At 51.4% G+C, this 19,623-nt stretch overlaps 1 protein-coding gene across 1 annotated transcript in view; it reads right to left on the bottom strand.

The window, feature by feature from the left end:
* Positions 1–14,906, bottom strand: part of LOC137435558 (delta(14)-sterol reductase TM7SF2-like) — a 66,612-nt gene extending 51,706 nt beyond the window's left edge. The window contains exons 1-2 of the mRNA XM_068129466.2: positions 14,668–14,906; positions 4,325–4,423 (exon numbers count right to left, since the gene is read on the bottom strand). Coding sequence (XP_067985567.2) covers positions 4,325–4,380 — 56 coding nt within the window. The 5' untranslated portion in view covers positions 4,381–4,423; positions 14,668–14,906. The remainder of the gene's footprint in view (positions 1–4,324; positions 4,424–14,667) is intronic.
* Positions 14,907–19,623: the final 4,717 nt, after the last annotated feature.

Here is a 19,623-nt window from a genome sequence, read left to right as displayed (position 1 = left end):
GATTGGAGCAGAAGAAGAGCAGCAGACATTTTCAGGGAAGTTTGTCATAACCAAATCCAGAAGAGAAGATGCTCCGTTGACTGAGATCCGGGTCGGGAAATTGACAGATTGTGTCAGTCCCAGTGAGTCGCAGAAGTCCTTTGCTGAAGAGCCATGGCTGGTGAGAGAGGTACCCACACCCAGCCAACTGGCGTGGTGACAATTGAAATCACCACATATGAGGAAGAGAGAGTTGGGATGGGTAGATAGAAGTTGGTCCATATTATCAGACAGTGAGATGTAGATGGAGTCATCGCTGTTTGGTGGACGGTACAACACACATATGAACAAAAGGTGGGAGCGAAGGGGAAGCCGTAGCCAAAGGTATTCCAGGGGTGAGGTGGAGAGAGGGCAGTGGAGGGCGAGTGAGGAAGAGAGTTTTTTATAAAGATAACAACCCCACCTCCAGGACGAGGCTCAGGTCTATCATACCGGAGGAGGGAGTAACCTGGGAGAGATACCAAGGCATCAGAGACATCATGAAGGAGGAAAGTTTCTGTTAAGCAGATCACATCTGGTTTGTCAGAAGCAACCTGTATGGAGAGGTCAGTCAAGTTTGAGCGAAGGCCCCGGATGTTTGAGGTCCATACCGTTAATGAAGAGGAAGGGGGAGCATCGGGTCCAGAACAGGGGGGAGGGGGAGGGGTAGGGTAAGATGTGGAAGAGGAGGAAGAGGTAGGGAGAGCTGTTGAAGGTGTGTCAGAGATTTCAGAGATTTCAGAATAGCTTGGAGAAAGGGAAGAATGGGGCGGACAAAAGGTTTGATGGAGATTGGGTGAGGCACAGTGAGGTGTTATTTGAGGAGGAGGAAGAGCGAGGCAGAAGGTTTGGGGAGATGAAGGTGAAAGTTGGAAGGGGGAAGAAGCAGGGAGGATGCTTTGAGGAGGAGGGGTGAGAGGGGAGTCTAGGAGGGGAGGAGCGAGGGAGAGTCTCGGAGGGGAGGGGTGTGGGGGGAGTTTAGGAGGGAGGGGAGGGGAGGGAAGGGGCAAGGGGGGAGATTTGAAAGGGATGGGTGATGGGGAGGATTTGGAGGGGAGGGGTGAGATTGGATTTTGAAAAGTGTACGATTCATGGGAAACGAACATTTTTTGCAAAATGAGTTTGAGACCTTCGAGTCAAAAATACGTTTGAGGACACTGGAGGAGGGGTGGAGTTCTGGATAGTTTAGGGAATGTAGAAAGGAGGAACTGTAAGAGATGGTATTATATATATTTTTTGGAATGAATAGATTTGGTGAGCAAGACGAAAGCATCCTTTTGTAGGAAAAGAAGAAAAGGGTGTTATAATATATGAGAGAAAATAGTTGTTCAGGGGAGAGATTATACATTTCTAACCGCGTGATCGCGAACGAAGAACGAACGAACAAAAAGAACAACAAATAAACGAATAAGACCTGGGAAGGAAATATTTTTTTGGGGTTTTTTATTTATTTTTTGTGAGTACAGATATTAAACAAGGAGGTACGGGGTGAACGACTGGTACGAAACAGAGAACGAAAATAATTTCAGCGCATTCGACGAATCGCTGAGAGAAAAACAAAACCACAAGGTCGGAGACGGTACGGTAGTCTAAGCCTACGAGTACTAGGCCGCAGAATACTCGATACCATTAACCGACGATTGTGTATACATGTACGAAAAATTAGCACCGAAAAATTTCCAAAAGATACGCTATAGGTACACACACCGAAAGATAGATACAGTCTCGACAAAAACACGATTGTGATAGATCACTTAGCTTCGAGAGCGTGAGCGCATGGAGCAGCTTCGAAAAGACGTGACCTCGCCGTGATCTCGCGAGATCTCTCTCACAAATGGAGGAAATGTTGAGTTGGATCTTGGAGACGGCGTGAAGCTGGAAGGTGTGAAAACATTTTGCTACCTCGGAGACATGCTGAATGGAGAAGGTGGATCAGACTCGGCAACGGTTGCTCGAGTGAGATGTGCATGGAAGAAGTTTCGGGAACTGAGTGGCGTGCTGATGAGGAGGAGAGTGTCGCTGAAGCTGAAGGGAAAGGTGTATGCTGCATGTGTGAGAAGTGTTATGATTTATGGGAGCGAGACATGGGTAATGAACGTAGAGCAGCAACGAAGGCTGGAAAGGGTGGAAATGCGAATGGTTCGATGGATGTGCGGAGTATCGTTGAGAGAGAGGAAGACAAATGATGAATTGCGAAAGATGATGGGAATATTGCCTGTGATTGATGCTGTGAAGAGGAACAGGTTGAGATGGTTTGGTCATGTGTTGAGGAAGGATGAAAGTGACTGGTTGAGAAGAGTGATGGAAATTAATGTAGAAGGAAGTAGAGGATGGGGAAGACCGAGAAAGACTTGGCTAAAGATGGTGGAAGAAGAAATGCGGGCAAGGGGTTTAACAAGGAGAGATGCAGAAAATAGGGCAAAATGGAGAAGATTGTCATGGGGCCCGCAAGGCTAACCCCCACTCTAGCAGGGAAAATGGCCTTTAAAATGCATGTTGTTGTTGTTGTATCCACGTATGTATTTCTTTGGTTTGCAGTGGAACAAAACAAACAAAAAAAAGCTGAAAAATTACGAAATCTTAGCTTATTCCAAACAGAAATCCTAAAATGGCCCGGACAATATTATTGGCACCTTTTCGAAGTTGTTCGGAATAATTTGATTTCAAGTCGGTGATTCTCCTTTACTTTGGAATTGAACTCACCAATGGTGAGTTGCAAGTGCCTACAATATAAAAATCACTCATTCAACCATTTTGAATAGAGAAAAGAAGTCATTCTGCTGTTTTGTGTCACTGTGTACCGCAATGAACATGGAGAAAAGAAAGAAAACCAGAGAATTGTCTGAGTAGGTCAGACACAAGATTGTAGCCAAGCATGGACATTGGACAATCTCAAGGCTACAAGTCCATCTTCAGAGACCTTAATGGTCCTGTGTCCACCATATGCAATGTTATCAGGAAGTTTAAGGCCCATCGCACTGTAGCCAACCTCCCTGGACGTGGCCGCAAGAGAAAACTTGATCGAAGATTGCAGCGAAAAATTGTTCGATTGGTGGAGAAAGCATCTCAATCAACTGCCAAAGAGATTTAAGCTGACTTTCAGACACAAGGTACGACAGTTTCAACTCGCACCATCCATCACTAACTCGATGAAAGGGGGGTTCTTTGATAGGACCCCACTGCTGAGAGACAAAAGAAAGCCCGACTGGAGTTGACCAAAACACACCTGAACAAGCCAAAATCCTTCTGGAAGAAAGTCCTGTGGACCGATGAGACCAAATTAGAGCTTTTTGGTAAAGCACATCATCTATATGTTTCCAGAAAACAAAATGAAGCCTTCAAAGAAAAGAACACCTTCCCCACAGTCAAACATGGAGGAGGTTCAGTGATGTTTTTGGGTTGCTGTGCTGCCTCTGGCACTTGGTGCCTTGACTATGTGCATGGCATAATGAAATCAGGAGATTACCCAGGCATTTTGGAGCACAATGTTCAACCCAGTGTCAGAAAGCTGGGTCTCCGTCGAAGGTCATGGGTCTTGCAGCAGGACAATGACCCCAAACATACTTCAAAAAGCACCCATGAATGGTTCAAGACAAAACGCTCGACTGTTCTGAAGTGGCCAGCAATGAGTCCAGATCTAAATCCCATTGAGCACCTGTGGGGAGATCTGAAAACAGTAGTTGGTGGAAAGAACCCTTCAAATCTGGGAGAACTGGAGCAGTTTGCACAAGAGGAATGGGCCAAACTGCCAGTAGAGAGATGTAGGAAGGTCATTCATGACTATAGGAAGTGCTTGACTGCAGTTATTTTGTCCAAAGTCTGTGCTACCAAATATTAAGTCTAGGGTGTCAATAATTTTGTCAATGCCATTTCTTTTTACTTTCTGATTTAAAAGGATATATTAAGTTCTGGATCAAAAACAAATGTTCTGTAATATTAACAGTGAAATAAAGAATTCCAAAGTCCAAAGGTCAATGTGTGGTATGGCCTTCTCCGTGACTGCTTGGTGGGCCCGTTTTTCTTTGCGGAGGAAATAGTGACATCAACAATTTACATGAACATGTTGGAAGAATTCGCCTTCCCAAAGATTGAAGATCTGCAACCCGATATCATTTTTCAACAGGACGGCATTCCTCCTCATTGGACCTTTGTCGATCGAGCCGTCCTGAATTTAAAAATTCCAGTTCGCTGGATTGGCTGAGACGGACCAACTGCTTGGCCCCCACGATCACCAAACATAAACCGCCTTGATTTTTCTGTGTGAGGGTTTGTCAAAGATGTTGTCTACAACACAAAGGTGGCAAACCTGCAGGATCTTCGTTCTCGGATCACAGATGCACAGGCATTGGTGGATGCAAACATGCCGAGCCGAACATGGCAAGAATTTGTGTACCACCTTGATGTCCTGTGCGCGACAAACACAACTCATATTGAAGTGTGTTGATGGTGTGCACAAAATGTTGTGTTTCTGTATCATATTGTTACAGATCGCGGTTAAGATGTTATAGACCGAGCGGTGGTGTAAGACCGCGACCTAACAAAACTCACCCGATTCCACCCGAACTTTGGCCGTATCGCACCGTAGCTGCCCAATGGGGAAAAGACAAAGGCGACGAATGCAAAGAGGAAAAAGAAGGCAAAGAAAGGTTTGGAAATACGACTGAATTTATTGGCTATTTACACACAAGCAAAAAGAAAGCAATCAAGGTTTATTTACAACACATAAGACGCAGGTGACACAGGGAAAATACTAGCTTATACAGACTTAATTAACCCAGGACAGAACAAACAAAAGACTCTGACTCACGCGGGGAATTGCAGGAGGTGGATGGCTGGAGGTGAACGCTTGGTGGAGCCAACGCGGAGCTTGGTGGAGCTGAACGCTTGGTGGAGCCAACGCGGAGCTTGGTGGAGCTGAACGCTTGGTGGAGCCAACGCGGAGCTTGGTGGAGCTGAACGCTTGGTGGAGCCAACGCGGAGCTTGGGGGATTGGTGTGACGGGTTCTCTCTCCTTCCTTAGTCCCACCCAGTCCAACAACTTCCTCTCTTGCTTCAGGACTCTTTCTCTCTCTTTCTTGGTCCCTCACTCTTTACCACCGACTCCTCACCGCAACCAACGCAACCACTTGACCACCACCTCTACTGACTGACTCTTCACCACTCTGCACTTGACGACCGACTCCCAACCAACTCAGACCAACTCAAAGTCCAACTCCAGGCCTTTCTGTCTTCTGCTCTCCTCTGTAAAAACGCATCTCCTTCTTGGACACGCCCTTGCCTTGGGTTATATAGGCCCCCGCCCCTCAACCTTTGCGACCCTCCCCGATCGCTCTTCCTCCGCCCTCTCTAGCCGAACCCCTGGCTCATGGTTGGTCGAGTGGGGCTGGTTCACTCCTCCCCTCTCTGACGAGGTGGGGAAACGCCTTCCTTCCCCCAACCCTGCCTCGTGGTCAATGGCGGATGAAGGGAAAAAACCGACCAAAATGCGGAAGGCGCTTCAAATTGCAATTGACGGAAAGGGGGGAATGGAAGGGAATCTATCTCTTTCACTGGTGCAATGGAGTATTTCAATTAATGGAAGACACAGCCTTACGCTAATACACATAATAAGGGTATAACTGTCAAAAAAAAGATATATCGTGTCCTGCATGTATGTTTTATGGACTAACTACGGAAACGCCCTTTGACCTTTATACAACCACAAACGGAGGGAGGAGGGGTGATATTTTACAACAACCTTTTACAACAACATTTTACCACAACAACAAAATAAAAAAACATTCTCATATCCACAACACTGCACCCTCCTCCCCTTAGGCACGTCCCGGGCCTATTACTTTTACCTTAGTGTGGCACGTAGGTGTAGTTCCCTCTACTTTTAACCTGACCCTGAGTGCGACAGTTTTAAAACATAAATAAATGTGTCCCGCTGCTCCATTGCACCCTGCCTAACAGACTTACGCCCACAGTTAACCGAATTGCGGAATGGTCTTCAAACTATACACTGACGGTGGGGAGCATTATCTACAATTGACGCTACTTTTATTTACAAAACTAACCCAGGACCTGTAATTGTTCTTTCTGGGGGGGAGACAGTCTGCTCTGCATCAATGCACCATGAACGCACCCAATAACGCACCAATACACACCCAAGCACCAATCGGTGCAGTCACCATAGTTCATCAGTGTTCCATAAAAATAAACCAACAACCCCTAACCCTGCAGGTGATCTCTTGCTCTTCGGCTCCCTCTGCTGGTTATTATTATTTGTCTTCCAGATGTTGTCATTCTCTTTTGCTTTGCTTACTGGCGGCCTATTTGCAATAAAGTGTGCCCAATGTGTCCTTCTTATTTATTTTATTTATGGCCCACAGGGCCGACTATGTGTGGTTCACCTGTGGGGCATCGGTGCCCTGTGGCCAAGGTCCGCCAGCAAGATTTCGGGCCCTCTTGGCCGGTTCCAGCAGAGGGGCCATGCCCCAACCCATGGGGTCCATAAGTGGTGCTCGGCCACAGGCATGTGGTCCATAATGTGGTGCATCGATGCAGACAGCTGGTTCTGGGAATTTCGGGCGCACAATGGCCGACCCACGCACGCTCCCCTCGGCGCCCAACGGCGCACAGGTCATGTGGGAGACAAAAGAAAGACAATTGAGCGAGGGGTAAGGTCACAAGGGTACACATCAATAAGGCAATGCAAGGCGAAATGCGTACGGAGGGCGAAGTGAGAAAGCTCGTCCCTACCGTACGTCACCCCCCTGTTACCTAGCCCACCCTTGCCCTTACCCCATATGTACAAAACCTACACATTAACAATTCGTCACTACTGTCACGTCTTCCCCATATTTCCCCTATACCAAATTCGTCACCACAATCCCTCTACTTCAAAAATTTGCCATCATCAATTCATCATCAATCCTCATAAGGAGGAAGAGATGGAATTACGCACAATGTCACACCCACGTCATGATGCGTCTCTCATTCCAAACATTTGCACAGTAAAAATAATTAAACATGGCATGGTGTGGAGTACCTGTCACCTCAGGTGAGTGGATGCAGATGGTGCGAGGAGATCCTTCATCCTAACTATCCTCTAAATGATTTTAACACACTTTACACTACCCGGGGTCTTTCTCCGGCCAAACCATTGGCCCTCTTACACTATGGGTTCTAAAAACCAATTCCCATTGGCCAAACTGTGGTGCTTTTCAATTTGGGGTCTCACTCCCCCGATTCATCTCCCGGTGCCCTCGCACAATTTCTGGGCTGTGGCGTGTACCTCTCCCAGTGGGTCTACCCACCTGCACACCTCCACCACTGCAGTTGCCACCCGAGCTTACCTAGCTCCTCACCCTAACCTATCTAACTGGGGCAGGCCCCTCCTGGCTCTGTCACCCCACTCGGTGCCCTCTGGCACTGGGCTACCCGGGTCCGTCCTCCGGATCCTCGGGCCCCATCCACAACAACTACTACCGGCTCCCAGAGCCCACCTGCGGCCTCACCTGGCCGACATCCTCACAGTGGTGGAGCGCCCAACCAACTACACACACTAACAGGCTACACGCCCAGCCATTTCCACAACACTAATGCACCCATCCACAGACCATTCTTTCACCCGCACCACAGATGCCAATATCCAACCACAATTTACCTGTACCCTCTACCTAACACTTACACTACCCGCCCCGGGTATCCGTGATGGGGGTCCACTCTTCCCCCATTCACACCTTCGCACCATCCACTCCACTCCACAATTTCCACCATTCTCACTCCACTACCATCCATTCCACTACTCCATACCATTTATTCCATACAACCACATACACCTGTTGTTGCACACCTGTGCAATCCTACCTGGTGCCACCTGCACCCTCCTCCTCTTCCTGGACCAGTTGGTCAACACAACACACAATCACCACTACTCCCTCATACACTGCTCCACACACCTGTTCAGTTGCACACCTGTGCAATCACACCTGTCCAATTCTCACCTGTTCAATCCTCACACACACGGCATCATCTCAGCTAACTACTCCCTTCTGAAACTTGCGCTTCCCAGTCGTCCCTTTAAACTATTGCGCTCCCACGTCATTATCATCCACACTAATCTACCTGCGTCCCCACTACAGGTATCAGTCACTAACTAACCTTAACGTTACCTAATGTCAATCTCTTCTAGATCCCTACAATATAACCTAACCCACCCGGGCTAGTTTTCACTGCCATACACCCCATAAACTATAGCTCCTTTGCCCCACGTCTGTGAGGGATGGTGGATTTGCCATCCCACCACATCGGGGGTCTCTCACTATCAATTTTGTACACCTAAATTCCAACCAATCAAAAATTTGCCAATCACTACTCATCATCTGCCAATCATTACTGCCAATCCTTTGCCAATCATCAAATTTTGTTTTTCTCTAATTTTGGGCCCAAAACACTATTACTATCACGATCACCATCATCACAGTCCGCTATATCCTAGCCTCGGTGCGTCATGACATCATTAAACTCGGCTTCGTAAAGCCGAGCAATGAATTCGGGTGGTTTGGTTGCCTGCAGGTTGAATCCGTCCGGCTTTCGGTTCAAGGGAGGTGGTTTGGTTGGACCGAGATTCCACGCACCATCTCGGCGCGGCACCTTGCGGTCCCGGGCCCGATGGCTCAATCTCCCCTGGTCGGAACCCCGTCCCCACGAGGGGGCACCGTTCCGCTTCCTCCCACTCGCCCTCGAACCGGACCGGTCGCCTCGCCCGACAAAGCCCGGACTCGACCGTGCGGGGCGGGGCCAAGCCCGAATCGGCAACGACGCTTCGAAGAGAAACGACGCAGCTTCGATCGGCGCCGGGCCTCGCACCCAACCAAGCACCCCTCGCACCGAGTGCTCGCATCGGCTATCCGTCGCTCTAACCACTAAACCGGTTACCATCGATGCTTCACTTGCATACGCTACCCCTTTCACCCTCACAAAACCTGGCGTTCCAACGCCGTCCGTACATTCCACCAACGCTCTCTCTGTTACACACCACACCTCTTGCGCACACTTCGGTCCACACCTCTCCTCCGTTACGTCCTCCGTAACACTCACCATGGGCGTGCACTCCGCATTGCTCTCACTCCCTGTGTCACACCCCGTACACACCGACGTGCATTCTCGCTCGCACTCGGTTTCACTCCCACACTTTATAACACACCCACTCGCCGACGCACACTTTTTTCTCCCACGCGTGCCATTTCCACTCACACGGGACCCTTCACCAACGCCCGGATGCTTCCTCGATCCCAAGCGCGCGAAAATTCTTTTGTCGCTAAACATCCTCTTACAAAATCTCCCCGCACAATACACAGCACGTCTCACCTTCGGGGTTCTTCTTCCTCCCTGCACCAAAACCTGCAAACTTTCATTTGGATTAACGAGTACATCATCGTGATGTGAGCAGGGACTTTGTACATAATCCATTTCTCCCTGCAATTCCCGGGTTACCTCCGTCATCTCTTCAATTTTAATTCCCGCTACTGCTTTTTCTTTATTAACCTCGGCGACCGTTGGCTTTAATAAAATTCCCTCTACTTCATCGGTCGCCGGCTTTTCCAAACCCCGTGTCGCGATTTCTACCCCCGTCATTGTACCCGTGCTTTCCTCCGCTTCGCTCAACCAGCGCTTTTCGACACGCGTTACCTCCCCGTGCACCCCTGGGACCCTTTCGCCCAACTTGCGGTCTCTGTCCCTCTGCTCCCTTTCCTCCCTATCGGCCCTCATTCCGTTCGTTATTTCTTCAATTTGGTTTCCCAATTTGTTCGTTATTGCTTCCATTTGGTTTCCCAATTTGTTTAACAATCGCTCACTGTTCCGCTTCAAATGGGCTTCCATTTCAGCCATAATTAATTGCATGTCTTCCACCGTTGGTACAAAGGGCGCGGCAAAATTTGGTGCCGCTACACCCACATGCGTGAGGACGCCATTTTGTGCACCTGATAGACCCTCAACCACACCTTCTTTACTCTCCTCCACCATTTTTTTCCCTAAGTCCTGGGTCGATTCTACCCCGTCTATCTCTCCCACCGGCATCCCGTCGCCTTGAACAGCCATGGCGCGATTTCAAAATTCGGGTTTTGCTTTAAAAAAACAAATTTCGGCAGCTCGTAATTTTGACCAAAATTTTTTTTCTAGATGTTTTAAAAATTTGGTTCGGGACCCGAATTCCACTCCCAGACACCAATTGTTACAGATCGCGGTTAAGATGTTATAGACCGAGCGGTGGTGTAAGACCGCGACCTAACAAAACTCACCCGATTCCACCCGAACTTTGGCCGTATCGCACCGTAGCTGCCCAATGGGGAAAAGACAAAGGCGACGAATGCAAAGAGGAAAAAGAAGGCAAAGAAAGGTTTGGAAATACGACTGAATTTATTGGCTATTTACACACAAGCAAAAAGAAAGCAATCAAGGTTTATTTACAACACATAAGACGCAGGTGACACAGGGAAAATACTAGCTTATACAGACTTAATTAACCCAGGACAGAACAAACAAAAGACTCTGACTCACGCGGGGAATTGCAGGAGGTGGATGGCTGGAGGTGAACGCTTGGTGGAGCCAACGCGGAGCTTGGTGGAGCTGAACGCTTGGTGGAGCCAACGCGGAGCTTGGTGGAGCTGAACGCTTGGTGGAGCCAACGCGGAGCTTGGTGGAGCTGAACGCTTGGTGGAGCCAACGCGGAGCTTGGGGGATTGGTGTGACGGGTTCTCTCTCCTTCCTTAGTCCCACCCAGTCCAACAACTTCCTCTCTTGCTTCAGGACTCTTTCTCTCTCTTTCTTGGTCCCTCACTCTTTACCACCGACTCCTCACCGCAACCAACGCAACCACTTGACCACCACCTCTACTGACTGACTCTTCACCACTCTGCACTTGACGACCGACTCCCAACCAACTCAGACCAACTCAAAGTCCAACTCCAGGCCTTTCTGTCTTCTGCTCTCCTCTGTAAAAACGCATCTCCTTCTTGGACACGCCCTTGCCTTGGGTTATATAGGCCCCCGCCCCTCAACCTTTGCGACCCTCCCCGATCGCTCTTCCTCCGCCCTCTCTAGCCGAACCCCTGGCTCATGGTTGGTCGAGTGGGGCTGGTTCACTCCTCCCCTCTCTGACGAGGTGGGGAAACGCCTTCCTTCCCCCAACCCTGCCTCGTGGTCAATGGCGGATGAAGGGAAAAAACCGACCAAAATGCGGAAGGCGCTTCAAATTGCAATTGACGGAAAGGGGGGAATGGAAGGGAATCTATCTCTTTCACTGGTGCAATGGAGTATTTCAATTAATGGAAGACACAGCCTTACGCTAATACACATAATAAGGGTATAACTGTCAAAAAAAAGATATATCGTGTCCTGCATGTATGTTTTATGGACTAACTACGGAAACGCCCTTTGACCTTTATACAACCACAAACGGAGGGAGGAGGGGTGATATTTTACAACAACCTTTTACAACAACATTTTACCACAACAACAAAATAAAAAAACATTCTCATATCCACAACAATATAAACCAAAGGGTATCGTATCATTTGCGGTTCTAAATATATTGTTACGGTTTTTAGAACCTTCACTAGTAAATTTTAGTAAATGTTTCCCTTATAAATGATCCCCTGTAAATATCCCCATCAATTGGTTTGTTAAAGATCGCACCCTAGTTAGTCCATGTACAACACGTAGCGAACCATAGGACCTCTCCGTAGTTATTTCATTATTATGTGTTTCAGTTAAGGATATATTCCCAATAGTTGAATCTGCGTTGCATTAATCAAATAAGATAGGCCCCTTTCAATTCCCCCAATCATCTCCGCAGTAACAGTAGGGCAGCGTTCGCCGCCGTTTGCATTGGGCTGTTTTTCTGGCACCACGCCGCCATAAGCCATGCGGTCTGAAGCCGAGGAAGAAGGGGGCGGGGCTACAACAACAAGGTGTGGCTCGTCGACTCGTCAACAGAGGTGGGTGGAGTCAGCAAGCCCTTACCGACCAACCAGCGCCGAGGTGAGCAAACCGGTAGGCGTGTCATCAGAGCCGGCGGCTTGATTCCTAGACAGACAATAAAAGCGGCTGCGAGGGACTGCTTAAAGAAGAAGACGTGATCCGGCAGATGAGTGAGGTACCCGACGAGGATACGGAGCATTGTAAGGAGGAGAGTGGGTCCGTTTGACGGCGACAATCCCGTGCTTTATTCGCATTGTCCGACCGTGTGAGATATGAGACCAGAAGCTGCCGCAGGCTGTTCACTTCCAGCCCAGAGCGTGGACCTGGAGCGGACCTCAATGCTGTGCCTCTGCCTGGACCTTCCAGCCCTGCTGTCCCACCTGGACCTTCTCCCTCTTCCAGTCATTCCTGCCTGCTATTCCCCTTTCGTGTAAGTCTGTGTGTTCTGTCCTGGGCGTTGATAATTAAGACTGTTTTTAAGGTTGCCCTGTGTATCTGCTTTTTTCTACTTGTATATTTGCCTTTCGTTCCTCTTTTAGTATATAAATAAACCTGTGTTCTTCCTTACCCTTTTGGTTTCTTCTTCCCCCGATCGCTTTCGTGATTTCCCCATTGGTACCTGTGGCACGATTTGGCCAACGCGCAGAATCGGGTTCGTCAATTGCTAACAGCTCGAATCGCGGATTGCTAAACCGCTCGGCAAATACCATCTTGTCCGTGGTTCGAGCGGTACTTGTCTCCCTGCTTTGCGGAGGGATTGGTAAAGGTATTCGGGAGAACACCTTGACCAATAACCCTGACCAATCTCACCCCCCCCCCCCCCCCCCCGCAAAGGAGCGTTATAAGTACCAGGACTAGAGACGGCCAGCTTAACAGGCCAAGGGGATTAACCCCCCCTTGCCAAGGGGAGTGCCGTCTCTGAGATCCGTAACAATATTAACAACCAAAGTTGTCCTGGTCTTTTTGGAACACCTTGTTTTTGCTGTTTATGTACTCCCAATCGAACTTTCGCATCACAATCCGAACATATTACCTCCGCCACCAAAGGTGGTTGGAGGTTATGTTTTCAACTCCTGTCTGTCTGTTTGTCCGTTTGTGAACAAAAGATCTCTAAAAGTTGTGGGTGGATTCGGACGAAATTTGGCAGAGATGTAGCATATGTGACAAGGACTAAATTTGGCAGAGATGTAGCGTATGTGACAAGGACGAAATTATTAGATTTTGGTGCAGATCCGGATTCGGATCCGGCTACTAGGATTTTTTAAGTGATTCTTCACCATTGGGAAAAATGAATGAATGAATGAATGATCGTTTTAAGGCCATTTTCCCAGCTAGAGCGGGGGTTAGCCTTGCGGGCCCCATGACAATCATGGCTCCCTGTTTGAGGCAATGTTTTTATGGCCGGATGCCCTTCCTGACGCCAACCCTTGGTCACGCACTTACGATGCGCAGGGATACGGTGTACTTATTCTAAATCGGGGTGCACACCGTGATCATTCATCCCAGCAAGCTGGTACTCAATTTGCCGACCTCGGAAGGATGACAGGCTGAGTCAACCCCCCTGGCGTTAATTCAGCGATCGACCGTGATTCGAACCCAGGATCCTCGGATCCCGAGCCGGCACCCTAACTGCTAAGCCAACACCAGGGATAGATAGGGCCAAAAACGATACATAGCAGGACGTCTCAATAGGTTGTGGACGGATTTGGACGAAACTTGGTGGACAGGTTGGGTGTCTGACAAGGACGATTGGATTCGATTTTGGTGAAGATCTGAATACGTATTCGGATATGATAATTATTTAATTTTTTTAAGTGATTCTTCACCATTGGGAGATAGGGCCAAAAACGACACATAGCAGGATGTCTCAAAAAGTTGTGGACGGATTTGGACGAAACTTGGATAGGTTGGGTGTTTGACAAGGACGATTCGATTCGATTTTGGTAAAGATCTAAATACGTATTAAGATATGATAGTTATTTAATTTTTTAAGTGATTCTTCACCATTGCATTGGGAGATGGGGCCAAAAACGATACATAGCAGCATATCTCAAAAAGTTATGGATGGATTTGGACGAAACTTGGACAGGTTGTGTGTGCGACAAGGAAGAATCGATTAAATTTTGGTGAAGATCCGGATCCGGATCCAGCTAGTATAATTTTTTAAGTGATTCTTCACCATTGAGTGATATGACCAACCGCAACCAGGTGGAGGTATATGCTCTCTGCAGAGCTAGTTATTGGAGTTATTGAAGTTGAATTTATCGCTGTTTACCTCAGTGTGAACACGTTTACGTTATACTGTAACTGTAAGTCACTTAATTCCCCTCAGCGAAAAGGGTTTATGGAAGGCTACAATTGTGAACACAATAACCTGTCATTGATTATAATAATTATATTATTCTGTTAAACTTCAACAACATGAATGTTTGAAGAACAAAATTCACAAATACTCCATATAATTATAAGAAAGCTCCACAAATCGATATACATTTATTTTAAATAACAATATATGCCAATCAGTATAAATAATAAAATGAATAACGCAACGGGAAAGTACCTCACAAACAAACCTCCCACAAAAAGCCAGTTCACTAATTAATTCAATATGATATGATTAATATATTGAATATTGATATGATTAATTTGTCAAACATCAAGCTATTAACTTTAACCTACCTTCAACAAACTATCTTCACAACTGAACTGACTGCCACCGTCGCCTCAGATAAGGCCGTTATGACCACCCCACAGCGCATCGTGCTGATTGGTCAAGTGGAGGCAAAGCACTGATATGATTGGTTTAACGGGGTCACGTGATCGTTCGACGTCTACGAAATTTGTCGCGCGTTCCAGTGAACGATCTGCTTGCTCAACCCCGAATGGCTGCCTGACTGATACCTGTTAATATTCACACTGATTGAATATGCTCAATATTGTATAAATATTTCCTGTAAAGGCAAGACGTGTATTAGTTGCTAAATGATTAAACGATATATTGAGTCGATATATATCTGTTCTCAGATCATTTCTTTTCGAATTAAAAACGTGTTCATTTCCGTGTTATTTACGTCTAAATTAAACTGATTTTATTGTTACAAAATTTGACGATTTTTTTTCAGATAAACGAATTCCACGTTTATCGAGTGGAAATAAATGTGTTCCAGAATTTCATCATAAAGCAGCGAACGACGAGGTTGACAACGCTGAAGTAAAAGCTGACATGCTGCCGCTAAATATACCGTCATGGCCAAAACAAGTGTATAAGGACGGAGCCAAAAGGGTGAAGGCCGTGAAAGTGTATATTAATCTACGGTAACTGACAGTTATAGGTCCAAATAAACAAACACCGGCGCACGACCATTATCATTATCATCACGATGTCTACCATAGTGAAAGTAGCCCTGTAGATCTGATATGTCCGAAGGATCTTCTTCTTTATTATACACACAGGTTGCATGATCGGTTGGGGGCGCAGCAGCGCCCCCTGTGGGTTAGGGGTAGGGCAGAAATTTGTAATTTGTTCATGGTGCCGGCAATGGCTCGTCGACTCTTCGCTAAGGACACCGTGGGATCTTTAACGTCCATCAACTATTGAGGGAGCTGCGCTCCAACGCGAGTCGAAAGAAGTGACGCGACCAAAGACGGAATTCGTCCGAGTTGCTTTATTAAAACAAAACAGCTCAGGTATTCTGACAAAAGCCCGTTTATCGGGCAGCAATATATATACACATTTATGTCGGGAGGTTTGCCCGGCAAAAGCTATACCGGGCATGCCCGGGTGTCAAGGGCGAGCCTTGGAAAGGCGAGTCTGGACCTGCCCGGGCGTGTTTGGCTGTGGCCTGGCAAGTCGAGGCTGGGCGTGCCCGGGCGCTCTGGACAAGCACTGGAAAGGCGAGAGCGGGCATGCCCGGACGCTCTGGGCGAGCCCTGGAAAGGCGATAGCGGGCATGCCCGGACGCTCTGGGCGAGCCCTGGAAAGGCGATAGCGGGCATGCCCGGACGCTCTGGGCGAGCCCTGGAAAGGCGATAGCGGGCATGCCCGGACGCTCTGGGCGAGCCCTGGAAAGGCGATAGCGGGCGTGCCCGGGAGGTTCGGGCATGCCCGGGAACAGTGAGTCCGGGCATGCCCGGGAGAGGCGCGTCTGGCCGTGTTCTGGCCGGTGCAAGGCGATTGTGTGCATCCAGCGGTAACCGCTACACACGCCCCTCCAGAATCGACCTGCACCGGCAGGGTCAATTTAAGGGGGGTCCGGATGACCCGGCCGAAGCGACCCCTGGAGGGTCGTGAGGAGGGGTCCGACGTGGTGGTGGGTGGTCGAGCGGGGGGAACTGTGGACGGGGGGCGGCCTCGCCACGGAGGAAGGGCCAACCGTGGTGGTCGGTCGACGTCCATGTGCGCCGGTTTGAGGCGGTCCACAGAGATCCGGTCCGACCGGCCGCCAACGTCGACGACAAAGGACTTGTCGCCCCGTCGCAGGACCCGGAAGGGCCCGTCGTACGGCGGCCGGAGTGGCCCCCGGTGCGCGTCATGACGCACAAAGACGTACTCCGCTGTGCGAAGCGCCGGGGGGACGTAGGACTGGGGGCCACCGTGGCGGGACGTTGGCACGGGGGCAAATCGGCTGGCGGCCTCCTGGAGGTCCGAGCGCTGGTGTGCGGCGGACCAGGGACTGGTAGCGTCGGGCACGAACTCGCCCGGGACGCGGAGCGGCTGGCCGTAGACGAGCTCGGCGGCGGACGCCCGGAGGTCCTCCTTGGGGGCCGTGCGGAGCCCCAAAAGGACCCACGGCAGCCGGTCGGTCCAACCGTCGTCCTGAAGGCCGGCCATGAGTGCGGCCTTCATGGAGCGGTGAAACCGCTCGCACAACCCGTTGGCTTGGGGGTGGTAGGCCGTGGTGCGGTGCAGCGTGACCCCCAACGAGCGGGCGACCGCGCCCCAAAGTTCGGACGTGAACTGTGGGCCGCGGTCGGACGAGATGTCCGCCGGTGCGCCGAAGCGCGCGACCCAGGTGGCGATGAACGCCTGCGCCACGTCGGTGGTGGTGGTGGAGGTGAGGGGCACGGCCTCCGGCCACCTGGTGGTCCTGTCCACCATGGTGAGCAGGTGGGTGAACCCCCGCGATGGGGGCAGGGGACCCACCAGGTCGACGTGGTCGAAACGCCGTGCAGGCATGGTGAAAGGTGCCAGCGGGGCCTGGGTGTGTCGGTGGACCTTGGCCCGCTGGCAGGCCGTGCAGGCATTGGCCCAGTCGCGGACGTTCCGTCGAAGGCCGTGCCAGACGAAACGCGCCGACACCAGCTTCTGAGAAGCTTTCCGGCCCGGGTGAGAAAGGCCGTGGATGGAGGCGAAGATGCGGTGCTGCCAGGAAACGGGCACGATGGGGCGAGGCTGGCCCTGGGAGACGTCGCAGAGCAGGACAGTGCTCGCGAAGGGGATGTCGGCCAGGCGGAGGCCCGTGTCCACCGCCCGGAGGGCCTGCACGGCGGTGTCGGTGGTCTGGTCGGCCGCCATGAGCGCGAAGTCCACGCCGAGGTGGACCGCGTTCGCGCTGGCCCGAGAAAGACAGTCGGCCACAGCGTTGTCTTTGCCGGCGACGTGCCGGATGTCCGTGGTGAATTCCGACACGGCGGAGAGGTGGCGCTGCTGGCGGGCCGACCACGGCTCCGTGACTTTGGCCATTGCGTAGACCAACAGCTTGTGGTCGACGAAAGCCGTGAACGGGCGGCCCTCCAGGAGGTGTCGGAAATGGCGAACGGCCAGGAATAGACCGAGCAGCTCGCGGTCGAACGTGCTGTATTTTAACTCGTTCGGCCGGAGCTGCCGGCTGAAAAAAGCGAGTGGCTGCCAAACCCCGTCCACCCATTGTTCATGGACGGCGCCCACCGCGTAGTTGGAGGCGTCCGTAGTGAGGGCGATGGGCGCGTTGAGCACCGGGTGAGCCAGCAGCGTTGCGTCGGCGAGGGCCCGTTTTGCGCTCGCGAAGGCCGCGTCCATGGCCGCGGACCAAACGATGTCATGCTTGGCCGGCTTGCCCCGGAGGGCCTCGTAAAGGGGCCGCATGAGCTGAGCAGCGCGGGGCACGAATCGGTGATAAAAATTCACCATGCCGAGGAACTCTTGTAGGGCCTTGATGGAACGGGGACGCGGGAACGTGGTGATGGCCTCGACCTTGGTCGGCAGCGGCACGGCCCCGGTCTTGGTGATGCAGTGGCCCAAAAAGTCAACGGTCGTCGTGCCGAAGTGGCATTTGGCCGAGTTGACAATTAAGCCGTGCTCGCTGAGGCGACCGAACAGTGTTCGGAGGTGGAGGAGGTGCTCGGTGCGGGACGTGCTGGCGACGAGGATGTCGTCCAGATAGACGAAAAGAAATGGCAGGTCGCGCAGCACGCCGTCCATTAAGCGCTGGAACGCCTGGGCCGCGTTCTTGAGGCCAAACGGCATCCTCAAAAATTCGAACAGGCCGAACGGCGTGATGACGGCCGTCTTCGGGACGTCGGCCGCCCGGACAGGTACCTGGTGGTATCCCCGTATCAGGTCAATTTTGGAAAATATGACCCGTCCCGCCAAACGGGCGGAAAAGTCCTGGATGTGCGGGATCGGGTACCTGTCGGGGGTGGTAGCGTCGTTGAGGCGGCGGTAGTCGCCACACGGGCGCCATCCGCCCCCCGGCTTTGGCACGATGTGCAGTGGTGAGGCCCACGTGCTATTGGAGCGCCGCACGATGCCGAGGTGCTCCAACGCGTCGAACTCTGCCTTTGCCACGGCGAGCTTGGCCAGGTCGAGGGGGCGGGCCCTGGCGTAGACCGGCGGGCCCTGGCGTAGACCGGCGGGCCCGTAGTGGGTATGTGGTGCTCGATCCCATGCCGCACTGCGACGGCCGAAAACGTCGGCCGTGTGAGGGCCGGGAATTCCGCGAGCAGGCGAGCGAACTCGTTCGCCGTCGGGAGGGCGCACGCCAGTTCGGTCGGCGTGGAGCTGCTCATCGTGCACGCCAGGGAGCTGAAGGTCTCGGCGTTGACAAGGCGACGACGTTTGACGTCGACCAGCAGCCCGTGCGCGCAGAGGAAGTCGGCGCCCAGCAAAGCCATAGGGACGCAGGCGGTCACAAAGGTCCACTGAAAGCGCTGGCTGCCGAAGCAGAGGGTGACGTTGCGCGGGCCGAAAGTGCGTATGGCCGAGCCATTAGCAGCGACCAAAGAGGGGCCGCAAATGTCGTCCCGCCTGTCCTGCTCGGAGGCGGGTATGACGCTCAGTTGGGCACCGGTGTCACAAAGGAAACGCCGCCCGGACGCTTTGTCCCGAATAAAAAGCAAGTTGCCCGAGTGGCCGGCGCTCATGGCTGGGAATGAACGCCGGCCCGGCCGTTTCCTGACTTGCCGAAAGTGCACGGGGGTCGGCACGTCCGAGCCTTGTGTCCGAACCTGGCATGGTAATAACACCACGCCTGGTCAGGTGGAGGCCCCGGCCGTCGTGTCGGAAGCGGTCGGTGCGGCGTGGCGGCCGCCAGTTTCACCGGCAGTTCGGCCTCCAACCGCGCAGGGCGCTCGGGCGTCATGGGCGTCGCCTCGGACGGCGGCAGGCTCCAGGTAGCCGCGCCGATGTGTTGGCCCGCCGAGGAGATCTTATCGGCT

This window comes from Myxine glutinosa, chromosome 9 (genome assembly GCF_964187855.1).
Source record: "Myxine glutinosa chromosome 9, kmMyxGlut1.1, whole genome shotgun sequence".
NCBI lineage: Eukaryota > Metazoa > Chordata > Myxini > Myxiniformes > Myxinidae > Myxine > Myxine glutinosa.
Note: the sequence above shows the minus strand (reverse complement) of the source record. Positions and strands in the feature narration are given on the sequence as shown.